This window comes from Taeniopygia guttata, chromosome 12 (assembly GCF_048771995.1).
Source record: "Taeniopygia guttata chromosome 12, bTaeGut7.mat, whole genome shotgun sequence".
NCBI lineage: Eukaryota > Metazoa > Chordata > Aves > Passeriformes > Estrildidae > Taeniopygia > Taeniopygia guttata.
In genome coordinates this window covers 17,784,905-17,803,051 of record NC_133037.1, presented here as the reverse complement: position 1 = coordinate 17,803,051, position 18,147 = coordinate 17,784,905, and the positions used below count along the sequence as shown (strand labels likewise).

General features: G+C 39.6%; 1 protein-coding gene across 24 annotated transcripts in view; it reads right to left on the bottom strand.

Moving 5' to 3' along the window:
• ATP2B2 (ATPase plasma membrane Ca2+ transporting 2) overlaps positions 1 to 18,147 on the bottom strand; it is a 399,432-nt gene that overhangs the window by 15,856 nt on the left and 365,429 nt on the right. For all 24 annotated transcript variants that reach the window (XM_072934741.1, XM_032750663.3, XM_072934737.1 and 21 more), the window contains 4 exons: positions 13,196 to 13,409; positions 9,871 to 10,082; positions 8,214 to 8,321; positions 4,354 to 4,536 (listed from right to left, as the gene is read on the bottom strand). In XM_072934741.1, the coding sequence (XP_072790842.1) occupies positions 4,354 to 4,536; positions 8,214 to 8,321; positions 9,871 to 10,082; positions 13,196 to 13,409 (717 nt within the window). The remainder of the gene's footprint in view (positions 1 to 4,353; positions 4,537 to 8,213; positions 8,322 to 9,870; positions 10,083 to 13,195; positions 13,410 to 18,147) is intronic.

Below are 18,147 nucleotides of genomic sequence, written 5' to 3'. Positions count from 1 at the left end.
CAAACTGAAAGCCTTTGCTACAAGAGTGAAAAGATGAGGGAAGATCTGTATTTAATGGTTTCTTCAGAGAAGAAGAATTACAGCCATGTAATTTGCTTTTCTCCTGAAGAAATGAACTCCAGCTGTTCATGGATATAATTCCTGGTGGAAAGATGACAGCCTCCCCAGAACCCTAAAAGCTGGACATACAGGGCTGTGCTTTGCCTGAAGCCAAGAAACAAGAGAAGAACTTGGCCCAAAAGTTTGTCTTCTCCAAGCAGAAAATAACAAGAAAAGAGCTCATGGAAATAAACAGTGCATTTTGAATTAAGATGGAACCTTTTCATGACAAAGGAATGCATTTATTTAGAACAATTCAAGCTGCTAAAGAGGAGAAAGGAAACAAAAATTCATAAGTTAAAAAAATTTCCAACACAATATAGGATGCAATCATGTTTTGATTATAGGTCTTCAGGTAGAGAAAAAATACTGTCCTACATTTGAAGCTTATCCATAAGGTTGACATTTTTCACACCTGTCTCATTTTTCTCTGTGTTCTATACTCTAGAAGATCCATTTTTTTAGGTTTGCACAGCAAATAAAAATATCAGTGATTAACAATTAAAAAAAATTTTAAAATCTGATAGTAGCAGAATAGTCTTGGCAGAACAAATACTTCTTCCTGATTTTTAACACAGAACAGATTTTCAGAAGCATTTCTGTTATCATTTAAGTGATTAGAACCCAGGTGTCATTCCCCTAATCTCTAAGCAGGATATAAATTAACTAAAAAAAAAAACAAACCCAACAAAACAAAAAAAAAACCCCAAAAAACCAAAACAACAAAAAAACCATCTAGAAAAAGCCACCTTTCTTTAAGAAATTAAACAGTTTCCATTCCACTTACATGGGGTTGCCACGATGTTTTCTATACTAAAAGCTACATGGAACCCATAAAATGAGGTGCTGGCTTTTTATTCAACTTCAGAACCTCTTGCCAGGAGTGACTTTCACTGCTGGAAGGTTGGAATTGGTTAAAAAAAAAAAAGGTTTTATGTTTCTTACATGAAAAATGAAGGGTGAAAAATGCAGTCCAGCAGCTTTGGTTTTTTAGCATCTGAAGAGGAACAATCTTTAAGTAGCAGTTACCCTGTCACCTGTATTTCTTTTTCAGCTTTTCCTTTTATTCTCAGAACATTCCAGGCAGTTGCTTCCCCTCTGAGGCAGATAAAGCAAACTGAATTTGAGGATGAATGAAGCAGAAGAGGAAAGAATCAGGCCAGGGGTGTAAAATTCTGACAAACCTGAGAAGTTTTTGAATCTCCTCACTTCAGAACATTTCCATTCTCAAATGTGAGGGAACTGGAGAAGCTTTCAATATACAATTAAAAGAGGGGAGATGTGGGGTTTTTTTTCTGTTATTTTTTTCTCAGATTATGCAGTTTGGCCTGAAGGTGAGCTTGGTGAGCTTCCCAAAGGCTGTTAGACCTGCCAAGAAGGTGAGATCAGCCTTGTCTTCCTTCAAAATGAAGAATTTGTGAGAAAGGCAACAAAAATTTGGGGAAAAATACAGAAAACTGTTGGAAAGTCCTGTCTCTATGCAATTTCAGACCCCTTTTAGATCTCCTCAAACTTGCATCTCTAAGATAAGCCATTTGTGGAGCTTCACCCCTCAGTGGTCATCTGAGAGAGCTTTCCAGGAAGAAAACATTTCCATCCAGAGAAGGAGAGCACACATCCATCCAGAGATTCCCTATTGTATATTTATCAGAAAATAAAAGATCTAAATGAACAAAAGAAGGCCAAAAAGAGCATCAGAAGTCAATAGCCAGTTCTGGCCTAGTTATGTGCATCTTTCATACACCTTTCTTTCCATTAAATTTATGTGTGTTTTTTATAGAAACAGAAAAATCCCAGAGGAAATCCTTCCTCTGGTCCTTGGGTTGAAGCCTCTGTTTGAGAGAGGATGTAGACAAAAAAAATCTCATTAACACTGCAAAACTTCCTTAAGTGTCTGCGTTGTCAGCTGGGATGGGTTGAAGCAGGAGCACTCCAAGGAGGATGTGCTGGTTGTCTGAAAACAGCACCCAGCCTGTTGGAGGTTCTTTGTTTCAGCAGTGAGGCTTTGCTGCGGGCTGGGGCCACCTGCCCAAGAGTGACTGAAGAGAAAATAAAGGCAAATAGTCTAATTTACAGCACAAGTGTGGAAACTGGTGCTGTTAGGATTGAATGACCAATGTGGTCCTGGGCCCAGAGTTTCATCCTGGTCTGCCATCCTCAGAGAGATAAAATGAGGGGATGCTCTGCCTTCTTCTTCCACATCTCCAGGAGTGCATTAGACAGCAGAGGATTCCTGCAAATCCTCCCAGGGATGCTAAAGGTATCCCAAACTTTTCCAGGAGCTCGTCTTTTGCTGGCCTCCTGAGAAATGTTTATAGGGGAATGAATCCACCTGAATGGGCCCCACACACAGCTCAGGGCCCTCCAGCAGGGGTCAAATTTCACCCAAATCCATCACTCTCCACTGTACACCTGGGCACTGCTTTGGAATCTGTTGGCCCATCTTCTTTTTTCTTTTTATTTTTTCCATTCCACAAATGTGAAATGAATGCAAAATAATCAAAGTCATTGAGTAAATAAAATGAGAAGAAAAATCACAGAGGCCTCTTGGCAGAGAGGAGAGAGACAACCTACTAGAGGTGCTTCTACAACTAAGAGCAGAAAGGAAACCAAGATGGATGTTAGCAACGAGACATAATTAATGTTCATTTGGGTTTAAGTAGAGGAAAAGAATAATTTTTCTGTGAATTAAGTGGTCAAAGAGATGCAGAACTAAAAGCTACCTCTCAGACTAGAAAGAGAACTGGAAGGATGTCATTTGCTTTGTGTTGCTCGAAGCTGTTTACACTCACCCCAACCAGAAAGACATCCTGACAGAAGTGCCAACAGGCAACACTCCTCCTACAGCCACCAGGGAGAAAAGAATGCACATTTAGAAGTCATCTTTCCCTGAAGGTCACCAGTACCTGGGCACCTGTTTGTCACAACTGAAATTTGAATTTTCTCTAATGATGAGTGCTCCTGACTCAATGGAGTCAAGACACAGAAGCTCAGAGCTGAAGATCCATATTTAATCACTTACCACAGAACCCTGGGAATTCCCCAGCTCTTAATCTCCCTACATTTTATGCTCTGCAGATGCAGCCAAGAGACCTCACCATGGTCTCTTGATTTTGATTCTTTCCATAATTTTTTATTAAATTCATGGCTGCATCTTCCCCCCTTCCAAAAAAAGGTATCAATCTGTAGATGTGAAAAAGCAGAATGTGCTGTTTATCTTGGATGAAGACAAAAACCCCAAATCTTCTGAGACAAAAACGTTCTTTAGAAGATTCTTTCAAGAAAAAAAAAAAAAGATATTTTTCTTAATTATTCACCTCTTTTTCTTGTCAGGCTCATGTAAAACACGCACATCTGATGTGGTGATATCTGTTCTCTGCTGCAAGCTGGCAGAAATACTTGATCTTAGAAAGATCAAGCAGAGCACACCTGAGTGCAATGAAACACTTCACTGCAATGGAAAAGGCAAAATACTTCACATGATTTTCTTCAGCACTCCAGGACAAATTTCACAGCTCCTTAACCTGCACTATATTTAGCACCATGATTCAGTGCAAAGGTCTGGTATATTAAAAAATGCCGTGGATTTTTGTGTTTGGCAAAAGCTGGGGAGAGATATATCTCAGGAATCATTCCTAATAGCCAACTCTTACACCTCAATATTTAATGGCTGCATAATTCCTACTAAAATCCAGAACCACATTTTTCATTACCTAATAGGAAAGGAAATCAATCCCTTTTAATCTTGATCGATGTGTGGCAGTGCCAGAACTGAACAGATTTATTTTTTTAATCAAATTTTACATCATACTTCAGACTCAATTTCAATTATTCTGTTAGTGCAGCAATGGCAGCAACAATGTATATTTTTTTTTAGCAAATCAAGCAATACATTTTAAAAAGCTTTCATAACATTCTGCGAGCTGACATTGGCCAAGCAGCACAATTTTATGAGCTGTCATCACTCCAGGAGAAAAAGAACATCCAGTCACGGTATTCCCAAATCACAGATCCCTGGTTTTGCATTTGATAATTTTCTATTTTTTCAGTTTATCTCTTCAGCTGCACACACCCCCTCTGCTCAGTTCCCCTATTTTGTTTTTCATGTTTTTCCTTCCAGAGCAATTAACCAGTGCCATTCCTCCACACACACAAACACTCCATGGCTTTCCTTTTAACATTAGCTTGCCTTGATCTCACATGAATCATTTCTTTGGTGTTTCTAGACCTTGTGGGCATTTATTTTTAGCATACCTGGGTTTGGATTCTGTTGAGCCCTCGGAACCAGAGGATTTGTCCACGTCGGAGCTCTCTCTCTGCATGATCTATTTCTTCAACATCTTCATTGAGCTCTTCCTCAGGGACCTCCTCCTTCTCAGTGAGCCTCCCTGCCTCCTTTAAAAACTTTAGCCTACTTGTTGGGATGGTTGCAATGACCTAAAATCATAAAAAAGTACTGAAAACATAAGCCTCATTCAAGAGCAACAGTATAACTATCTGCTTATTACAGAAGAGTAATCATAATTTTAGTAAGGTGAGCTAAGCCTGTTCCTAACAGCACTTTGCACTTGGACAACTCCATTTTAGTCCCAAAAATATTTAATTTACTGTGTAAACAATTAGCATGACTTGCACCACTAAACCACAGTGTGAAGCAAGTTCAAGGCTGGGCAAAGTCTTATCAATTTAACAAATAGAAGGTAAAACAAGATGGAAATATCACAATGTAATTAAGCAAAGAAAACTTAAACAGATTTATAGCTCTGCAATTAGAGTTTGGGTATTTGCAAAAACTTATGATAATGGGAGGTGAAAATTCATTGTATCTCATGCTGATAAATTCTCTCACACTCCCTTGGTTCATGGATTCAGCTTCCCTTTGTTCCAGCAGCTGGAATGCTTTTCTGGCATTTATCAAAATTGAGTTTTCTGAAAGGCGTGGATCTGGCTGATGGATTTCTCACAGGACTGTCTCTCACTTTGTCCTTACCATCAATAAATTCTGATTAACTTAACCCCTCTTCTTATTCTCTTTGCTCACCCAAGTGGTCCTTGGAAGTAACTAATACAGGAGAATAATCTTTAAAAATTGCAGATACTGTAGCTGGACAATTATTTTAAATCCATTTCAGTGTTACCCTGTTGGGCAGTAATTTTCTCTTTGTTCTGATTCCTTGCATAAAACCAGGATCAAATCATGGCAATTTAAACAAGACATTACCTGGAACACACTGAATGCTTAAAGCAAATCTCCTGCAAAACAAATTTCTAAACCTACTTAGCAAAAAACTGCTGCAATTTTCTTTTTTTGTCTTCTTTTCAGCAGCGAGCAACCACAACAGTGAAGCTCAGATGTATGAAAAATGAAGAGAGAACTGAGACAGCTGCCAGAAAATCGGTGAGGAGAGCTTTGGAAAACTGGAATGGATGCAGGGAAGACACATGGAAAGGTTCTGGATATTTTCAGGGTGAAGGCAAACCTCTGAGTTTGCTGAGGGTCTCCTTGAGCTTCACAATCCACAAGGCCAGTTTTATTATAATGTTTTAAAGACAGATTGAAAAAAAAAAAAAAAACCAAAATAACCAAACCAAATCCAGTTTCTACACTACTATAAAACCTTTTTAAAGGGGGGTTGAAAAACAAGTTTCAAACCTGGAAAATTAATGGTGTGGCACAAGCAAAGACAGAACAGGAAAGAAAAAGAAAGGGGAAATGCTCATCAATTAAATACTTACTGAAAGTCCTTCAGCCTCCCAGCTTTCAAACTACAATGCCAGCACTCTACAGAGAGAAACTACTGCAAACTCTGGGATCTGATGAAAATGATGGTGATAAAGGATTTTTAAGCCAATATTCATAAAAAAATAACTCTATTGGGTCAGGGCTGTGTTTGACAGAATGTTCCTCTCTTCCAGCACCTCAGCCAAGCTGATGAGCCTCTGCTCTAATTCTTTCCTTAAGGTGTTTACATGGCTTTTTTTTATTATTCATTTATTTTCTGTGTCTGCCTACACCCACCCAGTTCAGGACACAGACTCAATAGATGCAGATTAAAGAACTAAATATTATTCCCAGAAAAATGATCACAGTTTTAAAAAGTCATCAATAATTCTGGGAATGGGATATTAAATACTTAAGAAAGTCTTGGTTTTCAGAAGAGATGGGAGCTGTCAGAAAACTGTCCCTCCAAGCACCTCAAATTGCTGGAAATTTCTCCTTAAATTCCTTTCAGAAGTGCCTGCTTTGACACCAAAACTTGGAAATCTTGATTGCCTTTCATGGCTCACCAGAACAGCAGGTTCAGCACGTGGATTAAAAATAAATAAAAATAACAAATTTGTTTTGTGCTGGATTAGAATGAGTCACAGCAGCAGAGAAAAGGCTGAGACTGAAGAGAAGCATCACTGCTAAAGGAAAAGAATTCTCTCTCACTGAAGAGCTACATGAAAAAAGCCCTGCCACAGACTATAAATATGGACAAAATTGATTTGTTTTAGCATCCTATTTTCTCTTCTGGTCACAAAATATTGACCACAAGACAGATATTTTTTTCCTCCATATTTGCTTTCCTCTCAGTGCTAAAACTGTGGAGGTGTTCTAATACCAGTTTTAATTTAATGTCTAAGGTTTCACAATAAACCTGGGGCAAGTAAAGTGAAAAAAAATGCTGATATTAGTATTAGTTCTTGGTGGTTATGTAATAACCATGGATAACAAAATTTAGAAGCCAAAAAATTTGATCAAATGCTGTGGGAAATTTTCACAGCTGAATGAAGCGGTTTGGATTATTTTCCCTCTCCCTGTTTGACTTCCTCTTTCTCCAAAAGTTGGTGTATTTTCCAAATGGGAGGGCGAAAAAAACCCAACAAATCTTTCCTTTCTGAGCTTATCAAACTGATTTTAGGTCTTCCTCCTGCAAGGGTTTATGTCAAATCTCAACCTCAAGCAATAATTAAAGCAGAATCATCTAATAGTGGTGGTTTTCATACAGATAAACACTAAAAGCTGTTCTGATTCTGAGGCTTTTCTAAGGAAAACTGAGGTCAAACTGTCAAAAAAAGGCGATTTTTTTTTCCCAGAAGTGAACAAATAATCAGAATTGAAAGTAAGCATTTATTCACTACAGTTCCAGTAGAACCACAGCAGAATTCAATTGCAGCGGGCAGTTTCTTGACTCCTCATGGAGGCAAACTGTGCATCTACAAATCTCTTTACATCTGAGAGAAAACAATGTAACTTCACATTTTTCTTTACTTCACTAAGTGGCAACAACTTAAATACCCTGTTAGCGCATTCAGAGGTGAAAAAATGTTGTTATTATTATGAACTTTGCAACCTGTGTTTGTACATAAAGGAACAATGTAGAATGTTAACAATACTGATTGTGTGTGTGTGTATATCACTTACAGAGAGTTAATCTCAATTTATTTAACATCATCTCATTGACATTTGTTTTTTCATCAATACATAATTCTATATTAGCCAATGATGACAGAGGATATGACAGAAATTGAAACACGTGTTAATTTAACTGCCAATTTTTACAACTATTAAAGGCAAAAAGTTTTAAAAGTTTTTGGTTTTTTTTTTTTCTTTTCACTCCCTCTTCCATCCTACACTCACAGAATTAGGTGGATGGAGAATCACAGCAGAAATATTTTAAAGGCACTGGAATTTTTCCTATGACAGTAGCAGAATGACAATTTCAGCAAGGGAATTTGCTGGTTGACCTAGAACTGGAACTTCATTTCAGCTCCAAAACTTTGCCACATCCTACAGGGGGAATTGGATTCCAGGGAAGGTCACGGTGCATTTGCCTTTGCTGCATTTTTTTGTGACTAAAAGACTGAAGTTGTGACTCAACATCTTTCACAAAAAAGCCTAACTGAAGATGGCCCTGGTGATAGCACACCCTGCTAGAAAGGAGAGATGTGAAAGTTAACAAAAAGCTCCAAAGGAACAGAGAGATAAATTATCCTTACTAATAAATCTCTCCTTGAAGCTCTCAGAGAGCACCTTGGGTTTCAGTGAGGGCTGCACTGGGCACTGAGAGGAAACCAGAGGAATATCAACAATATCACATCTTTGAATGTGCATCTTCCTGAATGCTTACCTGACCCCACACCAGCTCTCCTAATCCAATAAATACACACCACATCCACTGGTCCAGCTGCAGGGGAGAACAGCTGAATGGTTTTCCTCCAAACTGGACAATTACTATCTACAAAGAAAAGCATGGAGGAAAAAGGGTCAATTTTTGAGGGGGAAAACACAACAAAACAAAAACAAACACAGCCAGACAAAAAAAAAAAAAAAAAAAAAAACAAACAAACAAAAAAACCCCAAAAACAAAACAAAAAACACCCCAAAACACCTGCATAATTTCGGGCCCCAAAAAAACCCCATCAAACCTCACAAACTTTTGCATCCCTAATTAAAAGTGAGAAAAAGAAATAGCAGTTCAGACTGAAGCTCCTCAGACTCATATTTTACAGTGGTCAGATATGAATGGTCAGGAAAAAAGAGAACAGGACAGTCCCCACGTTCTCCCCAAGCTGATTTATTGACCCTGATCCAGTTAATTTTGGAATGTCCAGTGCAAGAGAGGCTTTTCCCTCTGAGTAACATTTTATTGTGTATTTCCAGATGTGCATCATGGCAAGACAGAGGGTACAGAAAATTCTAGGTCTGTTGGAGGAAGGTGGTGGGAGAACCCCACAGCTTCAGCAGGATAACAACACACAGTCTGAGCAGACTGAGAAGGTTTTGCTAACTGAAAATCAGATATTATTGATGTTTCTTGTTAATATTGCTGCTGCAAAATCAGGGACCTGAAATCACATCCAGAGATTTAAATTGTCCAAGTTTTAAACTCATTTTGAATTAGATATTAAAAACCATCGCTGTGAAATTCTGTTCCTATCGCTGCTGCCTTTCCTCCAATATTTAATTAATTGATTAATTCTCCTTCTTAAATCACTGTAGCCAAAGCTCAAACTGCTCTTTCCTCCTCCTTCCTCTTCCCAGGAGAAAGGTGCCAATGCTGAGCTGCCACTGCAGAGCCGAGCAATAATGGCAAGATAAAAATAGATTTCTAAATGATAATATCAAATAATATCAAGTACAGGATGGATGCCAGCAAAAGAATGGATGCAGGAGCAGAAGGGGGAATTCTTACAGAAGAAAATTTTGAGAAAAATATGTATTACTGTGAGCACATTCACTTGTGATGGGACAACAAACTCAGGAGAGGAACATGAGGAATCACAGTCCAGGGGTATCATTGCTGGGAATACTGAGCAGCATTAGGTAGTGACATTGAACAGAACAGTTCAGCTTCAGCTGTTTAAAGGCATATGTGTCTCTTCAAGGAGTAATAAATAATTGTAAAATGCTTTGTTGGTATGCTATTAAACAATTTCTTCTTTAAAAACCAGTTACAATATCAATGATGGCTGTTATTATTGTACGTGATAAGATTAATTTAAGAAGTAACCCAGTTATAAGGATCAAAATTTCTGTTTTATTAGTATGGCTGCTTAATATTTTCCATTATTAACACTTGTATTGATTGAGAAAATACATGAAACCAGGTGCTTTACTATTAAATGAGCCTCTTGCAGCACTTAGATTTAAAATTAAAGAAAAAAAAAATAACACAGAGAAGAAAAGCCCCAAACAACTTTGTGTCTGATTGTTTTGAGTGGATTTGTGTTATGATTTGAGTGAATTTGTGATGAACAGCAACTGCTTCTTGCCCAGAGCTTTACCTGAATGGCGAATGTGCCCAGGACAATAGTGCAAAAAATGGGGTTTCTGAAGATGCCGTCGAAGACGTTCCTCTCGCCGTGGATCTTGCGGGCATTGATCTCGTTGAAGAGCTGCATCATGACAAAGGTGTTGAAGATGATGGTGTAGTGCTCGGAAGGAGGAGAGTGAAGAGGGGCGTTCCTCCCACTGTCAATCTTAAACATTTTCTCACCTAGGTGTAAGACAAAAATAAAAGTTTCCTCCAGAATGAATCCAACAGGTTTATATTCCCCTTGTTTTCTTCAGCCTGTTGCCTTCTCTGCTTTGCTTTTTCTAGATACAACTTTTCTTGGACCAATGAGCAAAACACATCTCAACTGAGCAAGAAGCTGTTAAATGCTGCCTTTTATCTAACAAAACCTAACTCCTATCTAACAACACCTACACAATGTTGTCAGTCCTACTCTTACCTACCCAAGTAGGAATTACTCTGACCACTCAATTCTTTCAGCTGTGACAAAATCTTAAGGTCATTGCCAGATTGTTTGAATTTTCTGCAATGGTTAGAAGCCACTCCTCTTCATCACGTTTTACCCATTAACTAATCAGTAACTTCTGCCAAGCACTGAAGGATATCAGTCACAAAAAACTCAGGCATTTCTGGTTTTAAGAGATTTGGGATTGTGCACCAGCAGGTACTGCTGTTTAGTTTGATAATTTGGCTTTCACTCATAGGTCTGACCAATCAAAAAGCAACAATGAGTAACTAAAAATTTGGCGAGCTTTGAAAAAATAGAGTTAAGATTTTTTTAATACCACAGTCTGACAGGACTAGACAGTGAATGCTGGATTTCTGATGTCTCAGAGACATTTATGTTTTGTATTTTCAAATACAATGTATTTCTAAAAATAAAAAAGAGAAAAACTTGATGTACTGGTCTCTGAAGAAAATTCCTACAAAAGAATTGACCAAAATAGAAATAATTCTCATTAATTTGAAATTTAATTATGGAGGCACTGAGTTTTTCACATCATGTCACTGCAAAGCTGAGCCTTGTGGAGTTTCGAAAGGAAAAGATTATTTCCAAGGCTTATCAGAAAATTGTCTGGGATGTGTCCTTCAAAGTATGCAGGAGTTTTCCAAAGACACACAGGAGAAATTAGAACAGGGGAGGAAGGACTGGTTTGCTTTTCATCTGGATTAGTATAAAGTATTTTAATCCATAAAATTCATCAAAAAGCCATTCTAACTATCCATAAAGTTCACAGAAGTTCTTGTTCCAAGATGCATATCAAATGAATTACCAAGAGTTTCTTCACCTATTTTAGAGAACCTGAAATTCCAATTACTTAATGCAGATATTCTCAAAATTCCCGGTAAAACTAATCATGTAAGAGACTACCTCTATTCAGAAACCTGACAATTCTTTTGGTTTAATTCCATTGTGAACAGATCATTGCCTCCTCTGAGCATCCCAAATAAGCTGCCAGATGGCCATAAGTGGACAAAGCTTTCACAATGGAGCACAAAAACCTCCTAAAATTCATAAAATTCATAAATTTACATTTGCAGCTACTCTAGAAATCTATGTATAAGAGGGAAAAGAAAATGAAAGAAAAACTGAAAGACAACACATATGATTTAACAGTGACTACAAAGTGACAAGAAAACAATACCCAGCTGAAAAAAATCATCTGTCCTTTGAGAGGGTTCAGTTATTGTGGAGCAACAGAATCTATTATTAGCTCCTACTATTCCCTGCAGCAAGAAACATTTCTCCTCCTTCCCTCTCCTCTCCAAAATACAACCTATAAAAAGCATCCATTGCCAGCAAGGCCTGAAGAAGAATCCAGTAATCCAATAAATTAGACTTTTCGCCCCCTTTTAATATTCATTCCAGAACTTAAATGTCAAAGCAGAGTGTTATTTGTATCACTTAATACTGATTACTTACTTTCCATACCACTGAAGATCAACATTATTTCTGGACTATGGACAACACTTTGCCCTTGGTAAAATGGATCTTGATTTTTACTGTGATTTGTTTTGCAGGAGTTTTTAAATTTGTTTAAGTCCCCACTCACCACAACAAGCCTCACAATGAAATCTCAGTATTGAAGCAGAAGAGTGGACATTCCTATTACAGCATAACCTTCTATGCTGTGTTTGGATACAAACTTTTGCCAAAGCCCAAACCTGTATTTTACGTGGGGAGAAAAGCTCAATGAGGCCATGCCCAAGGTAACAACACATGGAAAGTGACTACAACATGTCATCTGCCCTGCTTCCCATCCCATCAACCAGGATTCACAGAATTCACAGCATTACCAGGTTGGAAGAGACCTTCAAGATCATCGAGTCTAACACAGCTCTAACACCTCAGTTAGCCCTGGCACCCAGTGCCACATCCAGGCTTTGTTAAACACTCCAGGGATGGTGATTCAGAATCACACAGAATCACAGAATCACAGAATAATGAGTCTGGAAGAGACCTCTAAGATCATCAAGTCCAACCTATGCCCTAACACCACAACTAGACCACAGCACCAAGTGCCAAGTCCAGTCTTTTTTTAAACATATCCAGAGATGGTGATTCCACCACCTCACTAGGAAGACAATTCCAGTATTTTATTATTCTTTCAGTGAATTTTTTTTCTCCTAATATCCAACCTAAACCTTCCCTGACATAGCTGAGACTGTGTCCTCTTGTTCTGTCAGTGCTGCCCGGTGGAAGAAACCGACCCCACCTGTCTGCAACCTCCCTTCAAGAAGCTGTAGAGAGCAATAAGGGCACCTCTGAGCCTCCTCTTCTCCAGTCCAAACACCCCAACACCCTCAAACGTTCCTCACAGGGTTTGTGCTCCCAGCCCCTCACCAGCCTCGGTGCCTCCTCTGGATGCGTTCAAGCATCTCAACGTCCTTCCCAAACTGAGGGCCCAGAACTGGACACAGCACACGAGGTGTGGCCTCACCAGTGCTGAGTGCAGGGGGAGAATGACCTCCCTGCTCCTGCTGGTCACACAATTCCTAATGCAGGCCAGGATGCCATTGGCCTTCCTGGACACCGAGGCACATCCAACCGGCTGTCGACCAGCACCCCCAGGTCCCTTTCTGCCTGGACACTGTCCAGCCATACTGTCCCCACTCCACCACCTCCCTGGGCCATTCCAGTACTTTATCATTCATTCTGCGCAAATCTTTTTCCTAAGATCCAAAAAGAAGTTTAAGGACAACAAAGGCAGGCAATAAGCGCGCGTTAATTCGTTACATTTAAAGCATTTTGACACTTTGGCTGCACAACCCAGCTGCTCGTGAGCTGAGCAGAGTCTGGGCGAGCTCCTCACCGACAAAGAGCAGGGTGAAGATGAGGGTGAGCTGGTAGACGGCGTGGCCCAGGATGTTCTTCATCATGGTGCGGGAGATGAGCGGCTTGTTGCGGCCGTAGGGTTTGCGCAGCAGCAGTGCCTCGGTTGGCGGCTCCGTGGCCAGCGCCAGCGAGGCGAACGTGTCCATGATCAGGTTGACCCACAGCATCTGCACGGCCTTCAGGGGGGAGTCCTGAGGGGGAAAATCAGGAAGGTTTGTATTTCCCAGGAAAAGCCTGGCTGGGGGTTAATTTTTTCCCATGAGACTCAGAAATCCCTGCACTGAGGACCCTTCTTCCGTTGCTGGGACCCTTCTTCCATTCCTTCTGCAGGACCAGGAGTACAGTGATCTGAGCAGAGAGAAATTATCTCCCTACAGGCATTTAATCAGCGCCATTAGCAACCACAAAATTCGTACCAAGCATGACAGTAACTCCTTCCAACACCTATTGCAATGCTCTCTGTTCCTTCCTGCATCGTGCTTGAATTTTCAGCTGAAATTAGATATAACTAGAGAATCCAAGTTTCTCTCTTGGAAGAAAAATTATATTGAAACAGATTAAAAAGTAACATTTCCTTTACACTAAAACCTACCTGTCTTTTTTTTTATTATTTCTTCAGAGATAGCTTGAAATTATAAAAATTTATGAAACAATTACAGTGACATCTTGATACATTTCACTTAAATAAGATATTTAACAGTAGTGACATAACAAAAAAAAAGCCTAATATTTTGATAAAAAATAATCTGAAACTTATTAAACTACATCAAATGTGCAAAAACAAGACAACCTATTATTTTTGTAGTAAAAGGAAAGCATATGTGGCACTATGGAATGGAATGAAAAACCCCAATACTGGCATTTGATGCAGGCTGTGGTTTCAGAAGCAGCTCTCCAGTCACTAGAAGGAGCTCTTTCCTCACACAACCCCATAAAGTCTGCGGTCATAATATAGAGGACTTTAGGTCATGTTTAAAAACCCCAAAATTAACTAAATAAAGCAAAGTTACACAGATCTCAGGAGGATGCTGGACAACTCCTGCAAAGTTTTGATGTGTAACTCCTTGGGGCAGCTGTGAGGAGAGAGAAATGTTTCAAGGAGCCAGGGGAGGAAAAACAAAAAACTCAAACTCCTGTGCCTTTAGACTCCATATAAAACAGGCAGCATTAGTAAGGTCTGCTTCCTGTTCCAAATGAACCGTTTTTATGAGGGGAAAAAGAATCAACAAAGTAATAAGACATCAACATGACAAATTTCATCATGAAATTGAGTTATTCTGTTGTGTAAAAGCTAGGAGAGGGAACACTATTTTTATGTATTTCATTACCATGGTGCTGCACCAACAACACAAAAACAATGTAGAGGACAGGATACAAACCAAAGCAAAGTCAACAAAGCTCCCTGAGAACTCTGCCCATTTCTTCAAAGGGTTAAATGTTCATTTTTAATGAATTACCATAAAAGAACATGCATTCAGTATCCCAAGGACTGATAGAAAATAGGGGTAAGTGCTTTGGTCTCTTGAACATCTGGTTTAGATTCCAACTCTCCCTTGAGATAAAATATTATTTCCCCTTAAAAACACATTTTTAACCCATTTACACTGATTTTGATTTTTAAAATATTTATTAAAAATAAATAACTTTTGGCTTATTCAAAGGGATGGAGGAAAAGACCTCCTGTTTCTCCTCCAGTCTTGCAGGCTGGGTTCATCACGGCAAGGAGGACAATTAGCATTAATAGATTCTTGACCTCTTCGTTATGGGTTGCATTAACTGGGCTTATCTGCAGAGCTCAGCTCACTCATTTGAAATGCAGCTGCAGAAACAGGAAATGTCTTTGTCTTTAGACAAAACTAAAAAACTAAAGGTGATCCCAAACTTCTTCATCCCAAATCGAGATTTCATTCATTTTTGTTAATTTTAATGGCTCCAACAAAGAGAGCACTTGCAGTAAAAAGCAGTTTGTGCCTGGAGCTCACAGACTCTTGATGGGACACAGGCAAAAAGGAAATATCTTTTCTGTGGAACAGTTTTCCTTATCATGTTTTTGCCTGTCTCATTAACAAGTTTGAGCAACCTTCTCTGCTTTGATCTGTTGCAAAAACTCAATTTCCACTTCACGCACTGAATTCTCTGTCAATAAAACCACATTTCCCTGTTACATTTAATAGATGGAGTCAGAGATTCAGGTGTCTATCAGAGCCTGCCATATTCCCAGCAGAACAGAAAAGGCAGGGTATTTCAGTCTCTAAATCACACAACTGTAATTGGCAGTCATCAGTTTTGGCAACAACATGTTCTCACCATTTCACACTGCCAGTCACCTTGGGTGGCTGTGGTGCCCCTAATAATTATCTATTATTGGCAGTGCTACACTGCTCAGTGGAGTGTGAGAGCTCATTCGAGGCTGAAGCCAAAACATTAAATACACATTAGTCTGGGCAGGCAGTGGAATGAAATTTCCACTGTAACTCTATCTGATTTCTGATTAGTTGGTGGAAACTGAGGAAAATACATATCAGCTAAGGAGCTTAGGCTTCCACTGCAGACTTTAGTCACTTTTGCATGTGGGATGCAAATCAACCTTCTTTTTTTTGTGTTTTAGCCGCTAACTGACCGGCCAGTAATTCTTAATTCTCTCTCTGAAAACTTTGGGGATGTGAACCACCCAAAATCACCACTTATTCATCAAATTCCTCTCACTTGACCTTGGAATAGGTTAGCCTTGTCCTTGAGGTAAAAGGAAAATGTTCCTTAAATCAAGTGATGTTACACTTCATCTTGGAAACACTTAAAAGTACAAATCGCCAAAGGCTGGAAACAAACTACAAATCTTTTGTGACATGCAGAGCCTCACAAATTTTAGAGCTTGTTTCTTTTGATTTAGATGACAAGCTGCAAGGGAACAAAAAGGTATTTTCACCCTTACCTCTTTAGTCCCGTTTGCCACAGAACACATGCAGGGATTCATAAAAATTAGCATTTCTGGGAGTTACCTTTCTATACATTAATGCAAAAAAAGTCCCTGTGCTGCTAGATCTCACTGTCTGCTAATTGTATGGAAGTGGCATCCTCAATTCCATTCCCATGACTTGCCAAAACAAAGCTAAATAGTACAGACTTTGATTTTATATTACAGCTTCTTCAAGTTTGCCAGTGCTATTATTTTAGAATTTGCCAAGTACAGTTCTGCAGTAAAACATTATAACCACGTAAATTACTCCCTTTTACATGTAAGTATAGATCATCCTCATTTTTTTGAACAAGATCTGTAAAAACAATCAGTGATTCATGCAGCAGTTCATTGCTACAGTGCCTTTTAATTAACATTTAATTTTCCAAACATAATGTCCTATGGAGTCACTGTTTTCAGCTCCTAATGTCTGCTAAAACACTAAGTCTCTCTCAAAGTGCAAGAATAATAATTTGAATGTAAAATGCTAAAACACAGCCTTTGTCTTCCCTTTCTTCAGTGCAACCCTTTTGAAGAGTTACAATTGCCTCAACAGTTGGAGCCACAGACCGAACCTGGCACGGAGAGAAACCCGCTTGCTTTGTGGCTCCAGTAAAAAACTCTTTCCATTTGACTGAGCTGCATTTTAAAATCTTCATTTTGTTCATAGCCAGATCACTTTGGACAGCTCCAAATGTAACGAGCTGATATCCTCTGTGTGTTGTGTGTTTTTTGGGGACAGGGAGCGGGGTGAGCCCATACAGCCCATATAGGACACCCAGAGATGTGGAGCAGTGACTCACTGCAAGCACAAAACTCACAAGAATTGTAGGCAGAGCTCCAAAGAACCACCCTCACTGCCTCAATCAGGGGGCTCTGCAAAACTGCTATTCAGAGAATGAAGTCAGAATATAAAAGTTTGCAGCTCATAAATCCCCTGGAAAAACAAACAGCGGATTTAAGCTGAGGCAGTGACTGCAGAAGAGAAAGGACAATTCCATACAAACTGGTCAAGACCACCACACCCTGACCACACCAAAAGTGTGCAGTGGGCACCACAGGGAAGGCAGCAAGAGGGAACTGGGTTAGATTAATTAAAAATAAGATGAATGAGCCCAGCTGAGCTGCGCTGATCCACTCAAAGCTCTCTGGGAGTAACCAGAGGTGTGAACTCCTGCGGGGTCTGTGCACACACAGACACAGAGCTAAAGCCACCCCTGCACCCCAGACTGAGGGCTCCCGAGTCAGCTCCCACCAGAGACTTCTCCAAGCTCTGTTTTCCTGGATGACCCAGATCCCAGAGTGCCTTACGTAATTACAGACTCACGACACAGAAGTTCATTATTAGCTGAAAATTCAGATCTTGTGGCTTATAGATTGCGCAGCTGTAAACTGAAACAGGGCCCCGTGTAAGTGAGATCCCTTGGAGGGGTGGTTGTGGCAGCAGCTGTGCTAAGCTTGTCAGCAGGTGACACTGGATCTGTAATTCTTATGCTGCTTAGAATATGGTTGCTGTCACCTTAACATGACTTCGTGCTGGGAGCCAGGGGAGACAAGAGAAACAACCATTTGCATTGGTCCTGTGCATAATAAGTTCTTTGACAGCCCACTGTTTGTCCTGCATAAGCTTTATCTGGCACTGGAGCAGTACAGAGACATTTTGTACACATCACTATCCACTGAAACAGCAAACCAGGACAAAACAGAAATCGTAGATATGGCAGATATTCTCTAATAGCAGCATCTTCTTGAAGCAGGCATTGGGTAGATGAAAAATAAAATGATATTGGCTTAAAATTATCAGAATGAAACTAAACAGCAGTTCCCTAAAGTGGAATTGGCAAGGACCCTCACTTCATTAATCTACTTGAGGAAAAAAGCAGCAGATTATTAAAATGGCCACTAATGGTCCCAGGTTCTGCCTAATGTTTTTCTTAAGCTTCTCCATGGGCCTCCCAAGGTGCCCTGGACCA